Source organism: Phalangium opilio, unplaced genomic scaffold (assembly GCF_054372755.1).
Source record: "Phalangium opilio isolate 3A_F unplaced genomic scaffold, DU_Popi_V2 ptg000013l_1, whole genome shotgun sequence".
Lineage (NCBI taxonomy): Eukaryota > Metazoa > Arthropoda > Arachnida > Opiliones > Phalangiidae > Phalangium > Phalangium opilio.
This window is the reverse complement of record NW_028324148.1, coordinates 7060628-7081178: the sequence shown is the minus strand read 5'-3', so window position 1 is coordinate 7081178 and position 20551 is coordinate 7060628. Positions and strand designations below refer to the sequence as shown.

The window sequence follows — 20551 nt, the reverse complement described above, 5'->3', positions numbered from 1 at the left end:
CTGCGAATTCTCGAAATGCCTGGCTGTTAAAGGGCGGTCCATTGTCCGTCAGTACGGTTTCCGGGATGCCATACCGAGCAAACTGGCGTTTGCAGATTTCGACCACGGTGTCCGCTTGACTATCCGGGAGGGGATCTAGTTCCCAAAAGTCTGAGTATGTGTCAACAGAGATGAGGTATTTTCTTGAGTTCGCGTCGATCGTAAAAAGATCCATGGATATATTTTGCCATGGCAATTCCGGGAGCGGTAGAGGCATCAGTGGTTCCTTGCACTGCGCTCGTTGAAATTCATTGCAGGTGTCGCATTTGGTGACGAGGTCCCGAATGTTTTCTTCCATGCCCGGCCAGTATACGGCTTCTCTAGCTTTGCGCATGCAGGCGGCCACGCCAACATGACTAGCATGGAGTATGTCCATAGTTGCCGCGTGCATCGACTTCGGAATGACCACCCGAGGGCCTCTGTAGATGATCCTTTGATCAAATGTAAGCTCTTCACGAAAAGAGTAATATACACGGAGCTCTGGTGGGATTTTAGCCATGCGGCTCGGGAAGCCTTGTTCGATTAGCGAGGCGAGTTTTTGTAGTGAGGGGTCTTCCTTGGTGAGACGGCGAATTTTGTCTAGTTGCCGGTCGGGGACATGAACATGGTCAGCATGGTTAATGTCTTCTAGGAATGTATTAAAGCGGTTTTCTTCCTGGAGCGAGAATACCAAGCAATCCGAGTGAGTATCAAGTTCGTCCGCTTGAAGGGGAGACGGTATTGTGACTCTAGAGAGGCAGTCGGCGATCAGCATGTCGGGGCCTTTTTTGTATGTTACGGTGAGATTATAGTGCTGGAGCTTGAGCAACATACTTTGCAGGCGTTTGGGTGCGGAAAGTAGTGGTTTCTTCCAGATATATTCTAGAGGCTTATGGTCTGTCTCTACTATGATGTGGGGGTGCCCGCAAAGATATTGGTGAAAACGTTGGCACGCGAAGACGATACTCAGACATTCCTTTTCAATTTGCGCGTACCGACGTTCAGTAGGTGTAAGGGTACGGGACGGAAAGACGACCGGTTGGTCATTTTGAAGAATGGTGGCACCTAGCCCGATTTCGCTGGCGTCACATTGGACGGTGACGGGCTCCTTGGCATTGTAGTATCGTAGTACGGGAAAACTGACCACAAGTTTTTTATGGCAGCAAAAGCTTGGGTCTGCGGTTTACCCCAGGTCCAATCCGCTCCTTGATGTGTTAGTTGTCGTAGAGGTTCGAGGTAGTCTGATAGTTTTGGTAAAAACTTGGCCAAGTAGTTAGTGAACCCGATGAAGCTACGGAGAGCTGTGAGATTTTCGGGAGGCTTCATCTCCACGACCGCGTTGATTTTCTCTGGATCAGGCTTGACGCCTTCCGCGGAAAGTATATGGCCAATGTAGGTGACTTCCGGTAGGCACAGGCGCAGCTTGGCTTTATTCAACCTTAAATTCTTGGCACGAGCTCTGTCTAGTAGCCGGATCAGATTTGCATCGTGATTACGAAGTGCCTCCTCCATGGTATCGCCATATCCTAAAACGAGAATGTCATCGTATATGTCTTCAACTCCAGGGAGACCTTCCAAGAGTTCGTGCTGGCGCCTCTGAAACTCCTCGGGAGCCGTGGAGAGGCCAAACGGCATGCGGAGCCACTTATACCGGCCGAAAGGTGTCCAGAACGTGGTCAGCTGGCTGCTTTCCGAATCCAACTTGACCTGCCAAAACCCATCCTTGGCATCAAGGACGAAAAACACTTTGGCATTGTTTTAGCCGTGGGAGTATTTCCTCGATTTTAGGAAGTGGATAGTTCGGCCGTTTTAGAGCGCGGTTGAGATCCTTCGGATCAAGACAAATCCGGATCCCTTTCCGACGAACAGCAACCATGCTGGAGATCCACGGAGTTGGTACGGTCACCTTTTCAAGGACCCCACGAGAGACCAGGTCAGCGATGTGGGTTTGTAGTTCCTCGCGCAAGGCCACGGGGACTTTTCGCGGACGGTGCTGGACTGGTGGAAAAGTGGTGTCGACCTCAAGATGACAATCGCCTTTCAAACATCCCAGACCTTCGATTACATCCGCGTACTCCTTGAGAATGCGATCCTTAGTAAGGCTAGCAGGCCCGTTGCGAGTGAGAGCATGGACCGTAGGACACGAGTCTACCTGGATGGTCATCAAACCCAGGGCGATACAGCTGGCTCCAGACAGGATCGACATTTTGGGAGTCTTGACAACGTGGAAGCGTAAGGGGTATATACGGTCTTGGTAGTGACAGGTCACGGTAGTGACGCCAAGAGAGGGCAGTGTAGAGCCGTTATAGCAAGTAAATGACGTGTCACTAGGTGATACGGGAGTTTTTTGCATGGGTGGCAGTGCATCATAGTCTGCAGTGTTAAGGATATTACTGCTAGAACCGCTATCTAATTGGCAGCGCAATGTGTATCGTTGCGGCAGGTCCTCCACAGTCAGATTAACAAACCATTGTTTGCCTTTGCCATTTACCAGTGAGATGTCGTCGATAGTATAGACGGATTCGTCGGAAGACTCCGCGTCATTGGCATCCGCTAGATGGTGGAGTTTGGCATTCTTTTTAGACTTGGTCGCGGCTCTCTGCCGACAGTATTTGGCAAAGTGATTCTGGGTGCGACATTTGGAGCACGTGGCGCCATAGGCGGGACACGCGGTTCGTTCCTGAGCGTGAATAGTGCCGCAAAAATAACAAGGTTTCTTGAGCATCTGTGCAGAGGAAAGAGTATTGCGTTGCTGGGAGCGGTGAGATTTAGCGGCAGGGGCAACGAAAGGCATACTATCGGTCTTGCCCCATCGTGTCGGCGCGTTTTGAACCGCGTGAATATCCGGGGAAACGTCAGGTTTATTTATACGACTTAACTGCTGGTCGGCAAGTTCGTTTGTGCGGCAGATGTCGATCGCCGAGGTGAGCGTGAGATTTGACTCTCGTATGAACTTGGACTGCGTCTGGGAGTTGTTGGTGCCCAAAACGATGCGGTCCCTGATAAAAGTATCAAGGAGAGCGCCAAATGAGCATGCCCGAGAGAGGGTGCGCAGTCTATGGACATACTGATCTATGGTTTCGTCTGTATTTTGATTTGCAGAGTAGAACAAAAACCTTTCGTAGATGACGTTAGTTTGTGGTTCAAAATGAGCGCTTAGGGCTGCGAGAAGCTCTGTGGTTGTGGCCGTTTGAGCTGGGGTAAGAGGCAAAGTCTGGTAGATTTGGAAGCAATCTTTACCCATGACCGAGAGGAGAGTTGCCACTCTCACAGGAGCCGTCTGGTGATCTAGTCCTGTAGCGATTTCGAAGTTTAGCCATTGGGAATGAAAAAACTTCCAGTTTTCAGCCACTTTTCCAGGCGTAGTATCCACGGGAGTAGGAGGCGGTATAGATGCGGCAATCGCCGACGGTAAGGGTGCGGCTCCTTGCGCCATTCCTTTAGAGGCAACGCCCTAGTAGAGCTCTGAGGGCGTGATCGCGAGAGATGAAAACCGAGGCTTAGGGCCGCACGCGTGTGAGGACGTTTGTCGAATACGTTAAGTTGTGTAACACCTAACTGACCCCACTTCTGGCACCATGTTTCTTTCCTTAGTGTTCTGGATGATATTAATGTTAGTGAGATCAGAACTGAGTCAACTTTAGTATTTATTAATAGTTCATGAACATTGTTACAACTTCGATACTGAAGCAGCCGTCTGGTGAGCGCGAGAGACGCGAGTGTTCTGCCAGGGCTGTATATCAGCTTGCATGAAAAACGGGCAGCCAAGTTAAAGGGCTGGACGGAAGCTATATTACAGGGCTGGACGGAAGCTATAGCACCGAAACAAGATCTATGGTCGTAAAATACCGCGCCTTCCCTAAGTACGCTAAAATATCAGGTATCGAAGGCATTGGATACCTATCGGCGGTAGTCACGTCATTTAACTTCCGCACATCTACACAAAGCCGTTTGATCTCACCCGGCTTTGGGTTAGCTTTCTCAACAAGAACTATCGGGGACGCCCAGGGACTATTGGATGGTCGTATAACTCCCAGTTCCAACAACTCATCAAAAGCCCTGTCTATTTCCTCCCTCTTCTTATTGCTAACCGGACGGGGATAACAGGCTATAGGCCTAGCGTCGCCCGTCTCTATAGAGTGCTCAATTAGCGAGGTTTCGCCAGGTTTCTTTGTGAATATACTTTGGAATTCCGAAAGCATATCCACCAACCTAGCTCTTTCATCTTTGCTACAGGTCGATTTCGACGCTAAAGCTTTTAACACATTTAAGGTTTCTTTTTCACTTTTGACGATTTCGCCAAAGCAATTATACGCCCCTATTTCCATTTATTCGGTATCGAACGGGATGACTTTTTGAGGGAAGGGGCCGATTGACCACCCACCTTCACTTAACCTAATGTCTATCCCCGTTCCTCGAAGAAAATCTCTCCCAAAAATAACTGAGGGTGTAAGACCTCGCACAATAAGAAAGCGCTGCCATCTTTTCCCTCCGGGCCAATATACCTGGAGACGGATATCTCCGGCTACGCGGCATGTGCCGCGACCGAATCTAACCATTGTCCTATTAGCTTTTATCGCCATTTCTCGTTTTTCGAATATGGGTATGAATTCATCGCCCAACAAAGAAACTGACGATCCGCTATCTAACAAGCCGAGGAACGCTTGCCCCATAGCTTGAAATCTCAATAATGGGGGAGTTTTCCCGCCAAAATCAGAACAGCGATTAACCGATGGCGCGAAAATTCGAGTTTTCGAATTTTTTGCCTGGTTTTTGGCCCTCGTTATTTTGGTTTCAATTTTATCACGAGGCCCCTCCCAAGAATAATTCGGATTTCCGATTATCTTGGTTGCCTCGTTTGCCCATTTCCCGGATTAGAACAATCCCTTTTGAAATGGCCGGGTTGGTTGCACTTGTAACAGCGCCCAATACCCCGGTTAACTTTCCTTTGGGCTGGATTTCCGCCACTGGAATCCGCATCTGCCCTTTTACCCGAGCGAGTGTTTACTCCGCTCAACGCCTGTCTCTGTACTCTAAAGTAAGAGTACGGATCTAAGGCTGCTAAGCCTACGCCCACCTGATTTTCCGCAAATGCGTTTACATTTGAGGAAACTGACATACTGACGGCATTATTAACCGATTGAAGCGATTGCTCAATCGAAATACCTGCCCCATATGCCAGACCAGGCTCTAAAGACTCCGCCATTGACGGTGGGGGTCTGTACATTACCTCGGCTAGGAGATCAGATTGAATAATCTTAGCCTCCTCAGCCAATTCAGCAAGGGTAGCGAAAGCTTTCCCCCTTAGCATTCTACGGTATGTCGGATGACACTGCCGTAGGACGCGCTGAATTTCTACCGACTCAGACTCCGGTGTTTCTAATCGGTGAGAATACTCCGATAAACAATGGATGTACTGAGTCAACGGTTCATTTTCTCCTTGAGTTCGGTTATCCAACTCAATTTGAATGCGCCTAGAGTAATCAGTAGCCTGATACTCTTTTCTAAAACAATCTCGGAATTCCGAAAGGTTTTTGAAAGCGGCTGAACCTCCCACAAATTTAAACCAGCGATTGGCCGGCCCTTGTAAAGACAAAGGGATCACGTGAAAAAGGATATCCTTATCACTATAGCCGGTCGCTGATTGATACCGCAGAAGAGCCTCGAGGAAATCCATCGGAGATTTCTCATCTGCGGGTCCTAAATAGGTTGGAGCGTCTACTCGCAACCTTACCTGGGGAGTTTGCGTTGGATTTCCAACGTTAGCTGCCCCACTACCTGAACAAAAACCTTGGAAGGCTTGACGCAGGGCATCACTAATAAGTTGACTCATTTGTAGCGCCGGATCTCCGGACACTGCGCCTTCGTCATTATTAGTGGAAACCCCGGATCTAGTTTCCGGCATAATTCAATACAGTGGTATCACTATACTAAAATCACTAATCTCTAAACTAAACTAACTTTCAATCAACTAAATCGGCTCGCGACCACAACACTCTTTTAAATTAAACTTAGAGAAAAATTAAACTAAGTACATGTATTACTCTATTATCGCAAAGCCCCACGTTGGGCGCCAGTTTGTAAGCCCTACAAAACTGGTAGGCTTACCCTAGAGTAATACAGCACTGTTTCAATACAATAATTTATTCTCACTCACCCAGTCATCGTTTAAAATAAAAAGTAAAGTACAAAATAAAAATAGAGGAGCTTCCTCTCTTCGTTGAGCAGCCAAAAGATAAAGATGTCTTCTTCGTCCCCGGCCCCTCCTTTTATAGACACAGGGTCTCGAGTCGGGTCTAAGGGTTCCTTCCCTCTTGACTTTTGGTCAAGGGGTTAAGTCTCTGTCGGGATTCCGACGAGGACAGTTGCGCGGTGCAATAGGACTTTCTTAGACCCCCCTGATAGTTTTACAAGCGTATGCTCGTTCCGCTGCCACCCCAAGCTCGCTAATTTTAACGTTATGAGGAGCAACGGCCTACCAGGGGTAACGCCATTTCGCGTTTGCGATATGGCCGTTACAGCGCGTAAGATTCTAAAAGAGGCATGCTTTCCCTCAAGACATAATTTGTACTCGTAGGATCTTTTGGATCAAACACGTGTTCGGGAACAAAGTTGAAGAGCAGGTGGGGGAAATGTCCCTTATTTAAACTAGGGTCTAAGCCGAAAGTGGATACAAAGCTAGATAAGGGGGAGGGGATGAAATTTAAACTATCTATAAATGTCAAATTCTCATATCGAATTTGCATAATCTTCGTTCCCGTCATTATCACTTGAGGGCGCCACGCTTTGATGGCTAACATGGCTTTGTACAGAAATTGTAAGTCGTAGCCCTTCATTATGGGCAATGACAGTTATTTTGGGAGAATTGTGGAATTCTTGAAGGTAATTTAAAAAATCCAGAACAGGATCATTCCCGAGAAACACCCGTTCTCGAGGGCCGCAGGTGGCGCAAGTAATTTGATCAGATTTCTCGAGAATGCATTGATCACTGATTTTTTGAGAAATACATAAGATAGGAGTGTGTAGGAAAGCATTAGGGTTTGAAGGGTCTGGGGTATTTTGAACAAATTCGAGATCATAAAAGATAGTAACCGAAGGATGGGTCTTAGCTTTTTTAGCCGCAGGGTGGGCTTTAGAGTCGGTAACCTGCATGAAACAATAGTGGGGGTGTGGGTTGAATTTATTACAGATGACGCAATAGGCTTCCCCGCAGTTGTGAGGTGACTTGCGTTTCCCCATATCTATTGTTTTTGCGCAACGGAGGCATTTAAAAACCCTTTGGCAGACGGATAAAGTTTTGCTTCCACTAGCCGTATGGGCGTCACAGCATTCTTGCCCCCTAAAATCACGATGGCAGGTCCCGCATCTAATTTCTCCCCCCTCACATTCCTCGGCCCTTTGACAGGAGTAGCAATACTTGTAGCAAGCGTGGGTAAAGTCCAAATGATTATATCCCACAAGGCACCTCTCGCAGAAATACTCGAAATGGAAGAGAGGCTTGGGTTTGGTGATGACGTCAAAATGATTTTGATAGTTAAAAAGGTATAGCCTCGGCTTTGGATTACCAGGTATGAAATCTGCCTCACCGAAAATGCGGTGGGGGGCGTTTGCTCTAACTGTAAAAACGATTATTTGGTATTCAACCATGTACGATTGAAATCGAGGTAGAGCACCTGCCCCCGCGCATTCGTCCAATGGTATTTCCGCCGCCAGGGCTAATTCCTCCGCCATCTTCCTAAGCCTCTCCCCTGCCTTTTTCCTAATATCAGGGCGACATAGGGCTTTGAAATCCGCCTCGAGGCTTTTGTCAAGGGGATGCATTGTATGATCCCTGTGTAACCTACTTAAAATTAGAGCACGTGGGAGACATAGCTGATCGTTATTTTTAAGTTGTATAATGCATTTCTTCTCCCTGGCAAAAGTCTCGAAGCTACAGATTCCAATAGCCTTTCCTCGGCGAGCGCCTTGGGGCAATCTCACATGCTGTATGGTTATTCCTATAGGACCGAGAAAAAACTTTGAACCCCCTTCGGAATTATTAGCCTTATCCGCGACTACTTCTAATATAAATCCAATATCTATTTGGTCTCTTCTTCTAAAACTAAAGTCCGCGGTTTGAATGCCTGGATTACTAATGCTTGTCATTGAAATTGCAATCATGTCATCGGGCAAACAGTCGTCCAAAACGTATTCTAGGAAGTCGCTTACAGATTCGACGATGTTGTTGTCGAATTGTACCTCCATTTCCCATCCATCAAGATTAAAATTGGGGAAGGACACTACCCCGCTAGAAAGTACGTTTACACCTGGTGGTGCAACTAGCGGAGATGGGGGTGGAGGTGGAGGAGTAAGAGCCCCACCCCCTAACTGTCCTTCCCCTTGATCCATTGACTCATTCTGAGATGGAGATATGGGGGGAGTACAATAACCGTCTAATAAAGAAACATCGCCGTTAATCTTTATCTTCCAGAGGCGATAAAGGAGGAGAAGAGCTATTGTTAGTCTTAGACTGCGGGGTAATGTTAAACATAGACGGGGGTGTAGAATAGTTTGCCATAAACGTGTCATCGGCATTTAAAAAGGCTATTTCTAACGAGTCTGGAAAGTCGCCTAAAAAACTATCAACTTCAATAGGGAGTTCAATTTCTACATTAGAGTTGGCCATTGCGATAACTTAAAAATACAAATACCACAAAATACTAATAATAAATCTGAATAGGCCTAAATAATAATACTAAAACACTTATACTAAAACACTAAAACAGTAATGTACTTATAAAAGTCAAATACTAAGTTAAAATGAAAGTACTTATAAAAAAATGAAGTTATTTATAAAAAATTGAAAGTACTTATAAAAAATTGAAAGTACTTATAAAAAATTGAAAGTACTTATAAAAAATTGAAAGTATTTATAAAAAATTGAAAGTACTTATAAAAAACTGAAAATACTTATAAAAAACTGAAAATACTTATAAAAAATTGAAAATACTTATAAAAAATTGAAAATACTTGTAAAAATTTTAAAATACTAAAACACGTATAAAAACTAAGTTAAAAATACTAAAGCACTAAGATATGGGCACGGAATAACTCACAAGTTTGTTTGGGAGCAGTAGATTTCTTGGCTTGCATCAACAGAGGTCAGAACTAAACTGATGAGTAGCCTAGAGTGATCCGCCCTTTTATACTTTCGTGATACAATTAGAAAAAAATAGATCCCCCCTCAATGTCATAAACATGTCTTAACACGTTTGGGCTAGTCATAAAACACTCTAAATATAAATTCCATTGTTAACAATACAACTGGTTCGACCACGCCCCCTTTTAAGGTCCTAAACCATCTAGTGTGGGGTACAATTAAAGAATTGACAAAATAAATTCTTTTGTTCAAGTTCAGCCCTCTTTATGGCCATAGAAGTCTTGGAATGACCCAAAAAGACAAAGGGAATAGATGCTTTTGTTCAAGTTCAGCCCCCCCCTTTCAAGGTCATAAACCAACTTGTGGGGTGTTTCAATTAAAGAAAAATAAATTCCAATGCATCTCAGGAGCCCCGAGGTCATTCACCCCTCCCTAAAGCCATAAATCATTTTGAGGAACCAAATTGAAAATAGGAATAATTTTGATAAATTTAGTTAGAATTTATTTCAACGAGGTTTTATCAAGACTGTAGTAGGTATAATAGCAAAATTAAGAACCAATTAAGGAAAAAATTATATTTATTTCGAGTTACATTTCAAGTTTTTTGATTGGTTCTTTTATAATTTAGAAACGTAATAAGGTATGGAATATATTACAATAATAGGATCTAACTTTCATGTCGCAAAAGTTCTTGAATAAACATTTCAATTATAGCTTTCTCGAGATTAACGCGTTTAATTCTTAGTACAATATCGTCATTCGGAGTAAGTGTTGTTGGTATGGGTTGGGTTGGCGGAATGACTCTTTCTTTCTCCCACTCTTCTTGAGGGACATCTCTGTACTTTCTGTTTGGTGGCATGTCTTTAGTCAATGGGTTTTGGATGAATATAGGCATGTTATTTGTTGGTAATCCTTGAAGTAATGGACAGTCTGCCTTGAATTTCTGATGCTCTTCGAAAACATTGTCGTTAGGTTCCCATCCTCGTAGCGTTAAGTCACAAAAATGGCATTTAACAGCGTCCGTCCCCGAACTTAAATAGTAAAACCCATGACGGGCTAGTTCTGACGGTTTTACAAACGTACTCGCAAATGCACCAAACGTTTCTAGACGTGTAATTTCGCGATTCATCTTATCCTGGCGGTGTCTAACAATCAAATGAGGTCCGGACCAAATCAGCCGCTATTTATATCCCAAATAAGGGGATGAAAGGTTAGATTGTAATGGATGCTGTTACTAAGCAGACGTTAATTCGCGAAGCTCTTTCAAAGCCAGGGAAAATAGTGGCCGTTACTTTCATCCTCGTAACTATATTCCTAGTTGAATTTGCATTTTGGTATTTTAAAAATATTACTTTAATTTCGGGTAACGCAACAATGACATAACATGTTGAGACTTGTCAGGATAATGCCTTAGGGGCAAACACCTGGAAACAATTAAATGTTTCGTGGTAGGAAGAGTCACCAACTAACAAAGCAATAAATCCGAAAATAGATTCCATTCATAACAATACAACTGGTTTAACCATCCCCCCCAAACCCCATTAAAACACGTCTTTATAGTAAAAATAAAAACGGATGGGGATAAATTCTTTTGTTCAAGTTCTGCCCCTTTTTATGGCCATAGATCCGTCTGACCGTGGTTACGTATAAATAAAAAGCCGATGGAATGTCTTAACACGTTTGTGTGAGTCATAAATCACTCTAAAAACAGATTCCATTGATAACAATACAACTGGTTTAGCCACGCCCCCTTTTAAGGTCCTCAACCACCTGGCCAATAAAGGACAATAAAAAAAAGCATCAGTCAATATACCCTCAGGGTAATTATCAACCCCGCACTCAAGAAAATCTCGCAATAAAGATCATTCAGTCCTCAGCTTTTAAGCCGTAAAGACCTGTCGTAAGAATGCCCACCAAGATCAGAGATTACCGCGTGAACGCCCGTGTTAGACTAAGTAATGAATGTTCTGCCGATTTCTGGGTGAGCGGGTACGAGCCAAGCCTACTTTTGACAAAGAAGGACGGAACAATTCTCACCATCTCGGAAGACGTTTTGAAGGAATTTATGGAGGAGTGGACGGAGATCTATTCAGCTATGGAAACGGGCGACCTGGGTAATTATCGTTACCTAAACTTGAAAATAAAAATAACCGTTATGGAGGGGAATATAGTATTCGACGATGGTAGCGTATTCACTCTAACAAAGGCCGAAGCAGGGAAACTGAACGAGAAATTTAGTTTTATGAGATTTCACTTCAAGCTTTTAAATGATCAAGCCGAAGTTATTAAATGCATGTATGAAGCTATTGTAAAACGCATGAATGATATATATCAAAAATATTATGTAAGTCGCGGTACTATGTCGCACAATGATTACGACCGTGTAAAAAATTTCCTAGCAGCGTGTATAGTTCCTTCGAGCATTTTCGAAGATTTTTGTAACTTAGTTCGTGACAAAAACTTGACGCGTAAGCTACAATTATATAATTTATTCTACAATTGCTTAAATAACGACGCGTACATTCGCGAATTAATTGGAATTGATTGTGTTCATTAAATGTTTTCTGACTAGAAAATCTGATTCATAATAATAATAAGCCTAGAATAACCTACCATAAGCCTATCCTTTTCAGGATCTAATATAACATAAGCCTAGCATAAGCCTATCCCTACAGGTACCAGCCACGTGACGTCATAAAAAAATTAGCCGTGACGTCATACCAATACACTAAAAATAAATTCAAATTTCCCGCCAACACCATCACGTGACGTCATCAATTCCCCCCATCTCCTCCCCTGCCAACACCATCACGTGACGTCATCAATTTCCCCCCTCTCCTCCCCCAACACCATCACGTGACGTCAGATTCCCCCCATCTCCCCCCCCAACCCCGTGGGTGGCTTTATAAACCCAAACATTTTACCCCCCCCCCCTGAAAGGGGGGAAAGAAGGGGGGTAAAATTTTTGGGTTTATAAGGCTACCCTTACTCTCTGGTAAGAGTAAAGATTGCATAAACAGAAATACTTCTCAGTACTAATGACTTGTTATATTCATTTCCTGCGGAAATAATATGGTTATTAAAATTATATTAAATAAATAAATAGTTTTAGATACTTATAAGAACCAAGTTTCATTACGTCAGAAGAAAATGAGCTCATTTTCTTCTGATTACGTCAATTAGATTGAGGTAGTGAAAGGTCTGATCGTTCATTTGATGTGGCTAGAGATAAATCAGCTTTAGTATTGACAAATACTAATACGTTTGACGTTATAACAGTCAAAACGAGAAAATAATGTTTACACGCCAACCTAGTTTTAAACATGGCTTCTTACATCGACACCATAGAAGATTTTCTTACTGAACCAAAGATAATTATCATAATTCCGATTGTTGTGTCAGGAATGAAATTCAATGTGAAGGTTAGGGTAAGTGAAAATTATTATTAAAATTGGTCTTAATAAGTTAGTTAAGGAATATATTATACCATAAGTACCATAATTACCCCTGATAAGTAAAAGGAACATTTTCATCTGCGTCCTATACAAGTTAGGTATATGCGACGCCGTGCGGCCATTTTTGTCCCAACTTTTTTAGCCAATGGGAGACGTTTCTAAGGGTTCCAGTCACTAGCTTTCCCGAAGTCTGACTTAGAATCTCGGTAAATGGATAGAATTCTTAGATACTCAGTCAGAATTCTGAGTAAGTAAACATTAAGGTTTCGTCTGCTACACTAATGGGCCCAGGCCACAGAAGCCTAAGCTACAAATATCGTAAGAGTTAATAATTATTGTTATTTAATCTACATAAATTGATGAAGTATTACCGTTATCCATCATTGCTTAATATATGTCGCAACAAAAATATTGTTTTAAGTTACAACCCTAAACCTATACTCGCGCGCTTGAAGGCCGCCATTACACCAACACCAGCTAGGAAATAAGACAGGTTTACAGGTCAAAAACCAGTTTATTAATAGCTTGGACCACTTTTTTTATTCAAAACGTGAGGGTCACTGGTCCCAATGACTAGTTTATTAATTCCAACTTTTATTAAAAATTGATATGGTGACCTCTTTAATTATTTTCATTTTAACATAAATTTCGACTCCAGGAGTCCAGTTGTGTATACAACCCTAAGCCGAGAGAGATTTTTTTAGAAGAGGGATCGACCATAAGTCCTGGGACCAGTAGAAAAATAAATAGGGGAAGGGTCACTGGTCCCGGGACCAGTTTCATATTTAAGACATCAGGGGTCACTGGTCCGGAGGACTAGTTCAGAAATAAACCTTATTTCCAAGCCTGAGTCCAACACTGGTCCGTGGCCCACAAGATATCTGTAGAGGAGGTCTGAATATTAGCCTCCGTGGACGATTTGCAGGTTCAAATGACTACAAGATGCCGCCTCCTTCGTTTTTTGGGTGAAAATGCCGGTTACATTAGTCCAACGGGCGTGTTTTACTTATCAGGGGTAATTATGGTACTTATGATTATACCAAAGCTAGGATCTGTATGATCAACAGGTTAAATGATTCCATGCATCACTGTGTCCTAGAGACACCCATGATAATGAATTGACACTATGCACCCTTGTTTATGAATTAATCTCGAATTAAAAAATCATTTCGATTTAATTAAAGCGAAATTTAGCATCGAAGGGAGTGCGATTGCTCTACTTCTTCCCTTTCCAACGATATGTAGTATCAGAAATAATATAAGAAACCTCCCTACTAGAGAGAAGTATACAAGGCGCCATAGCCATAACGTTAAAACACGCGATACATCCTCGAACTGCCAAATACCATATTCAGACACTATTGCACACGGGCAAGGTACGGTAGATCTTAGTCCTTTGATATGGTCGTTGGAATTGGGAAAGAAGAAAAAGCGCTTCAAACTAGTGTAGTCTGCTTAGCCGTCTGTCGTAAAGAAATAGAAGAATCCTGATTTGGGGAACACTATTTTACCCCGAAATTATTTTTGCCGAACTTTTGCCGAATTACCCCGAATTCTAAAATAGTAGAAAACTCCCATGCGTCGTCTGCTAAAACATCCTAAATGACTTCTGGCTTCGCCTTCGGCTTTTCGGGGTAAATTAGTGACCGTTTCGGCTCTTTTCGGCACAAAAGAGTGGGGTAAAATATAAAAATACGGCCCCCACACTAAAAGTCGCAATCAAATCAAGCATTCATTCAAATCCATTTCAGAAACTAAATAAGCTTAACTAAACTACCCTCTCTCGCCCCAACGACTATTAATTTCAACTTAATTAAGTTTAATTAACGTAAAATTCGACCAAAAACGTACATTTTTGGGACAAAAATTAAAATAACCTTTAATTAAACTACATAATTAAGATTAAAACTAAGCTGTAAGCTGGTAAATCCCCTTTTTTCCCATTTAACACTGAAATTAATTTATATTATCTTTATAATAAATTAATATTCAGGAAATTCCAAAGTTTGGGGTAAAATAGGGTTTGTTCGGCAAAATATTATGCGCGTGAAATGAAAAAATATGCCGAGTCTTTGAAGAAACGCGAAATTCAAAAGTTTGGCGTAAAATAGGGTTTTTTCGGCAAGGATTGAATTTTCCATTAAACATTGATATCAATGTGAATTATTTATTGAATCTCAATTTATAAAATAAATCTACTATGGCCGACCACAATACAACGTTAATTTCAACTTAATTAAGTTTAATTAACTTAAAATTCGACCAAAAACGTACAATTTTGGGACAAAAATTAAAATAACCTTTAATTAAACTACATAATTAAGATTAAAACTAAGCTATAAGCTGGTAAATCCCCTTTTTCCCTATTTAACACTGAAATTAATTTACATTATCTTTATAATACATTGATATTCAGGAAATTCAAAGTTTGGGGTAAAATACGTTTTTTTCGGCAAGGATTGAGTTTTCAATTAAACATTGATATTAATGTGAATTATTTATTGCATCTCAATTTATAAGCTAAATCTACTCGGCCGAACCACAATCCAACGTTAATTTCAACTTAATTAAGTTTAATTAACGTAAAATTCGACGAAAACGTACATTTTTGGGACAAAAATTAAAATAACTTTTAATTAAACTACATAATTAAGATTAAAACTAAGCTATAAGGTGGTAAATCCCCTTTTTTCCCATTTAACACTGAAATTAATTGATATTATCTTTATAATACATTAATATTCAGAAAATTCAAAAGTTTGGGGTAAAATAGGGTTTTTTCGGCAAGGATTGAATTTTCAATTAAACATTGATATTAATGTGAATAATTTATTCAATCTCAATTTATAAGCTAAATCTACTCTGCCGAACCACAATCTAACGTTAATTTCAACTTAATTAAGTATAATTAATAAGATATTAAAGCAAAACAACCATATTTTCTGAAAAAACACGAATAACTTTTATTGAAACTAAATAATTCATAATATAATTACACGAGTTGTTCGTCCAACCAATTTTTTCATTTAAAACTTAAATAAATTTACATTATCATTGAATAACATGGAAGGCGCGAATGTTCGGCAAAAGATAATTAGGGAAAAGTATTTATTGAAACTCATTTTATAAGCTAAAACAATACTGCGGAACCACATTAAAGTGTTAATTTCATATTCATTTGGCGTAATTAAAGAAGAATGAACCGAAAACAACCTTTTTCGGGTAAAATTCATGGATAACTTTTAGTTAGGGTAAAAGACTAAAATTATAACTACACGAGTAGTTCGTCTAATCTCAAATTGCCTATTTCACACTTAGCACTTCAATAAATTTACACTATCATATAAATTCATGAAAAGGCGCGAAATTCCAAAATTCAGGTAGTTCGGCGAAAACTAAACTATACACTATAAATTAAACTAACACAATTGCGCTACACTACAACCTTAATTTTAGCTTTACTGAGCAAATTTAAGGTAAAATTCACCCTCAACGTCCATTTCCTGGCAAAAGAAAATATATACTGATGTTATTTTTAGAATGGTCTTAGCAGGAGCAGATGACAAAGGAGTCTCGGACGCTAGCTTCCACAATATAGAGGGCAATGGCACCCGCGTACGTCACAGCTGTAGCGGTATCGTTTGCCATAGACGCGCTATCAGACATTATAGCAGACGATGCTTTTGGTGGATTATATCTGGCATCAAAGTCTGCTGGGAATTTGTTTTGTAATAACGGACTAACGGTGGCTACTGTGGTTCGTCTTATCCGATCGCGACATAAATATACACAATATAATTATACTTTATTCAAACAGCTGTAACCGTTGGTATTAAGATAAAAGATAAGACTAGGCCTACATTTTGTGACTTTAAACCTACTAAATAGTAAATTAAGTCGAAACTAGCAGAGAAACCCAGGTAAGCCAAGGCTTAATTAACAATTTGTGCCCACTGGAATGATTGGGCTCGGGTTTTCAAATTATAAAGCAAGGTTTTAAAAGATGCCGAAACACAATGTTATATATGTGTTTTTAGGGCCAAAATATTCCGTATGTTTTTGAATTAATTGACTGCTACAAGAGGTTGGAAACGAAATCACTGTCTCTTACTTTTTGGGTTTTAAAAGATCGTGAGTGATTTCTTTTCCCAACCTCTTGTAGCTATCATTTAATTCAAGACGAAATTAAGAAAAAATTGGCACTGAAACACATTTTAGTTTTTCAATAGTGTACATACGTTACTCGCTGGGCTTTTCATTATCAATTTTAGTCTAAAAAAAGATTAAAAAGCCGTTGAAATCCATTTTTAACTCTAATACTCGTTAAGCCTAGGCTAATTATAAGCAGACGATACGTATTTTTAAAGAGAGGCTCCAGACGCGATTTCCCAGATCTCCTTTCGAGACTTTGCAGCCACGCTATTGGTTGGAAAATAAAGCTCAAATTTCCTAACAGAGGGGGCACTGGCGTAATGATTTTGGTTAATAACCGTGACGTTCGCGGATCCCATTGCCCTCTACATTATGGAAGTTAGCGTCCGAGACTCCTTTGTCATCTGCTCCTGGTCTTAGTATATTACAATCATTGGGTGTTTTACAGAATTCTTTCTCTTTCAAACGCTTCTGGCCAAAAGTTCATGTTAGAAATTTATAAGATGCGATAAGTATGCGAAGGAATAAGTTGTAAACTTAAACTTCTGTAGGTGTATTAATTGAACGTTAAGTACGTAATCATTTTAGCACTGTTAAAGGTAACTCGATCATCGAGGGATAATCACTAACACTTTCTGTTATTCTATTAATAAGGGTTATAATACTTGTGAGTAATCAGTTTAGCATTGTTAAAGCTAAAACCTCGTTTTTAGAATGGCCTTACGGGTAATCATTTTAGCAATGTTAAGGGTAGCGCATCGAGGGGATACTCACTCAATCTTTCTCTTTGCGTCGCACTATTACAATTATAACATAAATAAATTTATTGAAATACTAGTCGTTACCCGCTCGCGTGTAATAAAAACTTCCATCAAAAGGATATAAAGAATGGGTAGATTTTACTGATGACTAATATTTTTGAAGCACCGTAGGAGCGAAGGCACTCGGCGTTGCCCGTCAGCCCGTGGGAACATTTTTTCTTACTTTTCACGCGGACATTATTCTATGAAGAAGGGTTTTTAAGTTTTTAGCCGCCATTTAAAACGATGGCAACAAATCGAACCCAAAAGACCATTCAGCCCATCTATAGGTTAAAGGAAACCAATGTACTAAATATTTTTGAAATCGGTTGAAACGCGCAGACTTTGTTGCATGGAGAAAAGTTTTTACATTTCTGGGCGCCATTTTTTAAGATGGCTTCGGATTGGAAAAATATTTCTTAGTACGCGCCTACTACTTACGAGTAACGTTCCTGCAAATTTTCAGCCTTCTGGGGCAAGCGGTTTTGGGCTGGGCGTTGATTATCAGTCAGTCAGGACTTTGATTTATATAGATATAGATATGGTTTTGCGGGTAATCATTTTAGCAGAGTTAAAAGTAGCCCATCGAGGGGCTATTCACATAAATTTTATGTACGCCTGTTAAGTACGGTACGATGTGGCTACTATTATGAGCCCAGCCCATGAGCCATCTTGTTGTATTTTTAAAAGAGAGACAACTCTCTCCCCGCGCAACTGTCCTCGTCGGAATCCCGACAGAGACTTAACCCCTTGACCAAAAGTCAAAGGGGGTAGGAACCCTTAGACCCGATTCAAGACCCTGTGTCTATAAAAGGAGGGACCGAGGGGACGAGAGATATCTTTTGGCTCCAGCAAAGAGAGTATGGGGGAGGAGTGGAAGCTCCCCGGCTCCACAAGGCTAAATTACAATGTTGCCTCTACATTATACTAGTGGTACGAGGGAGTTTCCGGCTCAGTCGCGCCACCTACGATACTATTTAATGTCTCAAACGGAAATGCCTCGGTACTGCGCATTGAAGATGCGCGGTAGAAAAGAGCAACAAGATTTTCCCCTCTTTCCACTCCTCCCCTATACTCTCTTTGGCTCCAGCGACGAAGGAGGAAGGCCCGAGCACCTTTTTGTTTATTTAAAGAAAGTTTTTACTTTGTAATATTTTTGAGAGATGGCTGGGTGAGTCAATAATAAATTTTGATTATAAAAGTACTTGTATTCACTCTAGGTAAGCCTACCAGTTTTGTGGGGCTTACAGTTGTTAGGCCCCGGAACAGTTAGCTATGCCTTCGTCGACCGGATACAAACTCATTAAGTTAAAAATGAAAAGCCGTGGGGGTAAATAATCCATAAGAACTTTATTTCATGGTCCAGAAAAATGTCAGCGTGGAGAGAGTTGTCTCTCTTTTAAAAATACAACAAGATGGCCCATGGGCTGGGCTCATAATAGTAGCCACATCGTACCGTACTTAACAGGCGTACATAAAATTTATGTGAATAGCCCCTCGATGGGCTACTTTTAACTCTGCTAAAATGATTACCCGCAATCCATATCTATATCTATATAAATCAAAGTCCTGACTGACTGATAATCAACGCCCAGCCCAAAACCGCTTGCCCCAGAAGGCTGAAAATTTGCAGGAACGTTACTCGTAAGTAGTAGGCGCGTACTAAGAAATATTTTTCCAATCCGAAGCCATCTTAAAAAATGGCGCCCAGAAATGTAAAAACTTTTCTCCATGCAACAAAGTCTGCGCGTTTCAACCGATTTCAAAAAAAAAGTACATTGGTTTCCTTTAACCTATAGATGGGCTGAATGGTCTTTTGGGTTCGATTTGTTGCCATCGTTTTAAATGGCGGCTAAAAACTTAAAAACCCTTCTTCATAGAATAATGTCCGCGTGAAAAGTAAGAAAAAATGTTCCCACGGGCTGACGGGCAGCGCCGAGTGCCTTCGCTCCTACGGTGCTTCAAAAAATTATTACCCGTAAGGCCATTCTAAAAAAGAGGTTTTAGCTTTAACAATGCTAAACTGATTACACACAAGTATTATAACCCTTAATAGAATAACAGAAAGTGTTAGTGATTATCCCTCGATGATCGAGTTACCTTTAACAGTGCTAAAATGATTACGTACTTAACGTTCAATTAATAAAAATAACATCAGTATATATTTTCTTTTGCCAGGAAATGGACGTTGAGGGTGAATTTTACCTTAAATTTGCTCAGTAAAGCTAAAATTAAGGTTGTAGTGTAGCGCAATTGTGTTAGTTTAATTTATAGTGTATAGTTTAGTTTTCGCCGAACTACCTGAATTTTGGAATTTCGCGCCTTTTCATGAATTTAGATGATAGTGTAAATTTATTGAAGTGCTAAGTGTGAAATAGGCAATTTAAGATTAGACGAACTACTCGTGTAGTTATAATTTTAGTCTTTTACCCTAACTAAAAGTTATCCATGAATTTTACCCGAAAAAGGTTGTTTTCGGTTCATTCTTCTTTAATTACGCCAAATGAATATGAAATTAACACTTAAATGTGGTTCCGCAGTATTGTTTTAGCTTATAAAATGAGTTTCAATAAATACTTTTCCCTAATTATCTTTTGCCGAACATTCGCGCCTTCCATGTTATTCAATGATAATGTAAATTTATTTAAGTTTTAAATGAAAAAATTGGTTGGACGAACAACTCGTGTAATTATATTATGAATTATTTAGTTTCAATAAAAGTTATTCGTGTTTTTTCAGAAAATATGGTTGTTTTGCTTTAATATCTTATTAATTATACTTAATTAAGTTGAAATTAACGTTGGATTGTGGTTCGGCAGAGTAGATTTAGCTTATAAATTGAGATTGAATAAATTATTCACATTAATATCAATGTTTAATTGAAAATTCAATCCTTGCCGAAAAAACCCTATTTTACCCCAAACTTTTGAATTTTCTGAATATTAATGTATTATAAAGATAATATCAATTAATTTCAGTGTTAAATG

General features: G+C 40.6%; 1 protein-coding gene across 1 annotated transcript; it reads right to left on the bottom strand.

Annotated features, from left to right (window-relative positions):
- Positions 1 to 1083: 1083 nt before the first annotated feature.
- On the bottom strand, positions 1084 to 3454 carry LOC149708755 (uncharacterized). The gene is made up of 2 exons (XM_089863858.1): positions 1886 to 3454; positions 1084 to 1725 (listed from the first exon to the last, which is right to left on the bottom strand). Exons 1-2 carry the CDS (start codon positions 3452 to 3454, stop codon positions 1084 to 1086), a joined length of 2211 nt encoding a protein of 736 aa, XP_089719984.1.
- Between the last annotated feature and the right edge of the window lie 17097 nt (positions 3455 to 20551).

Excerpts from the sequence above, each read along its gene's own strand:
- LOC149708755 (XM_089863858.1), bottom strand. The coding sequence starts at position 3,454 with ATGGCGCAAGGAGCCGCACCCTTACCGTCGGCGATTGCCGCATCTATA. Across the intron at positions 1,726-1,885 it reads GGATCTCCAGCATGGTTGCT|GTCAAGTTGGATTCGGAAAG; the intron begins GTTCGTCGGAAA and ends GGGTTTTGGCAG.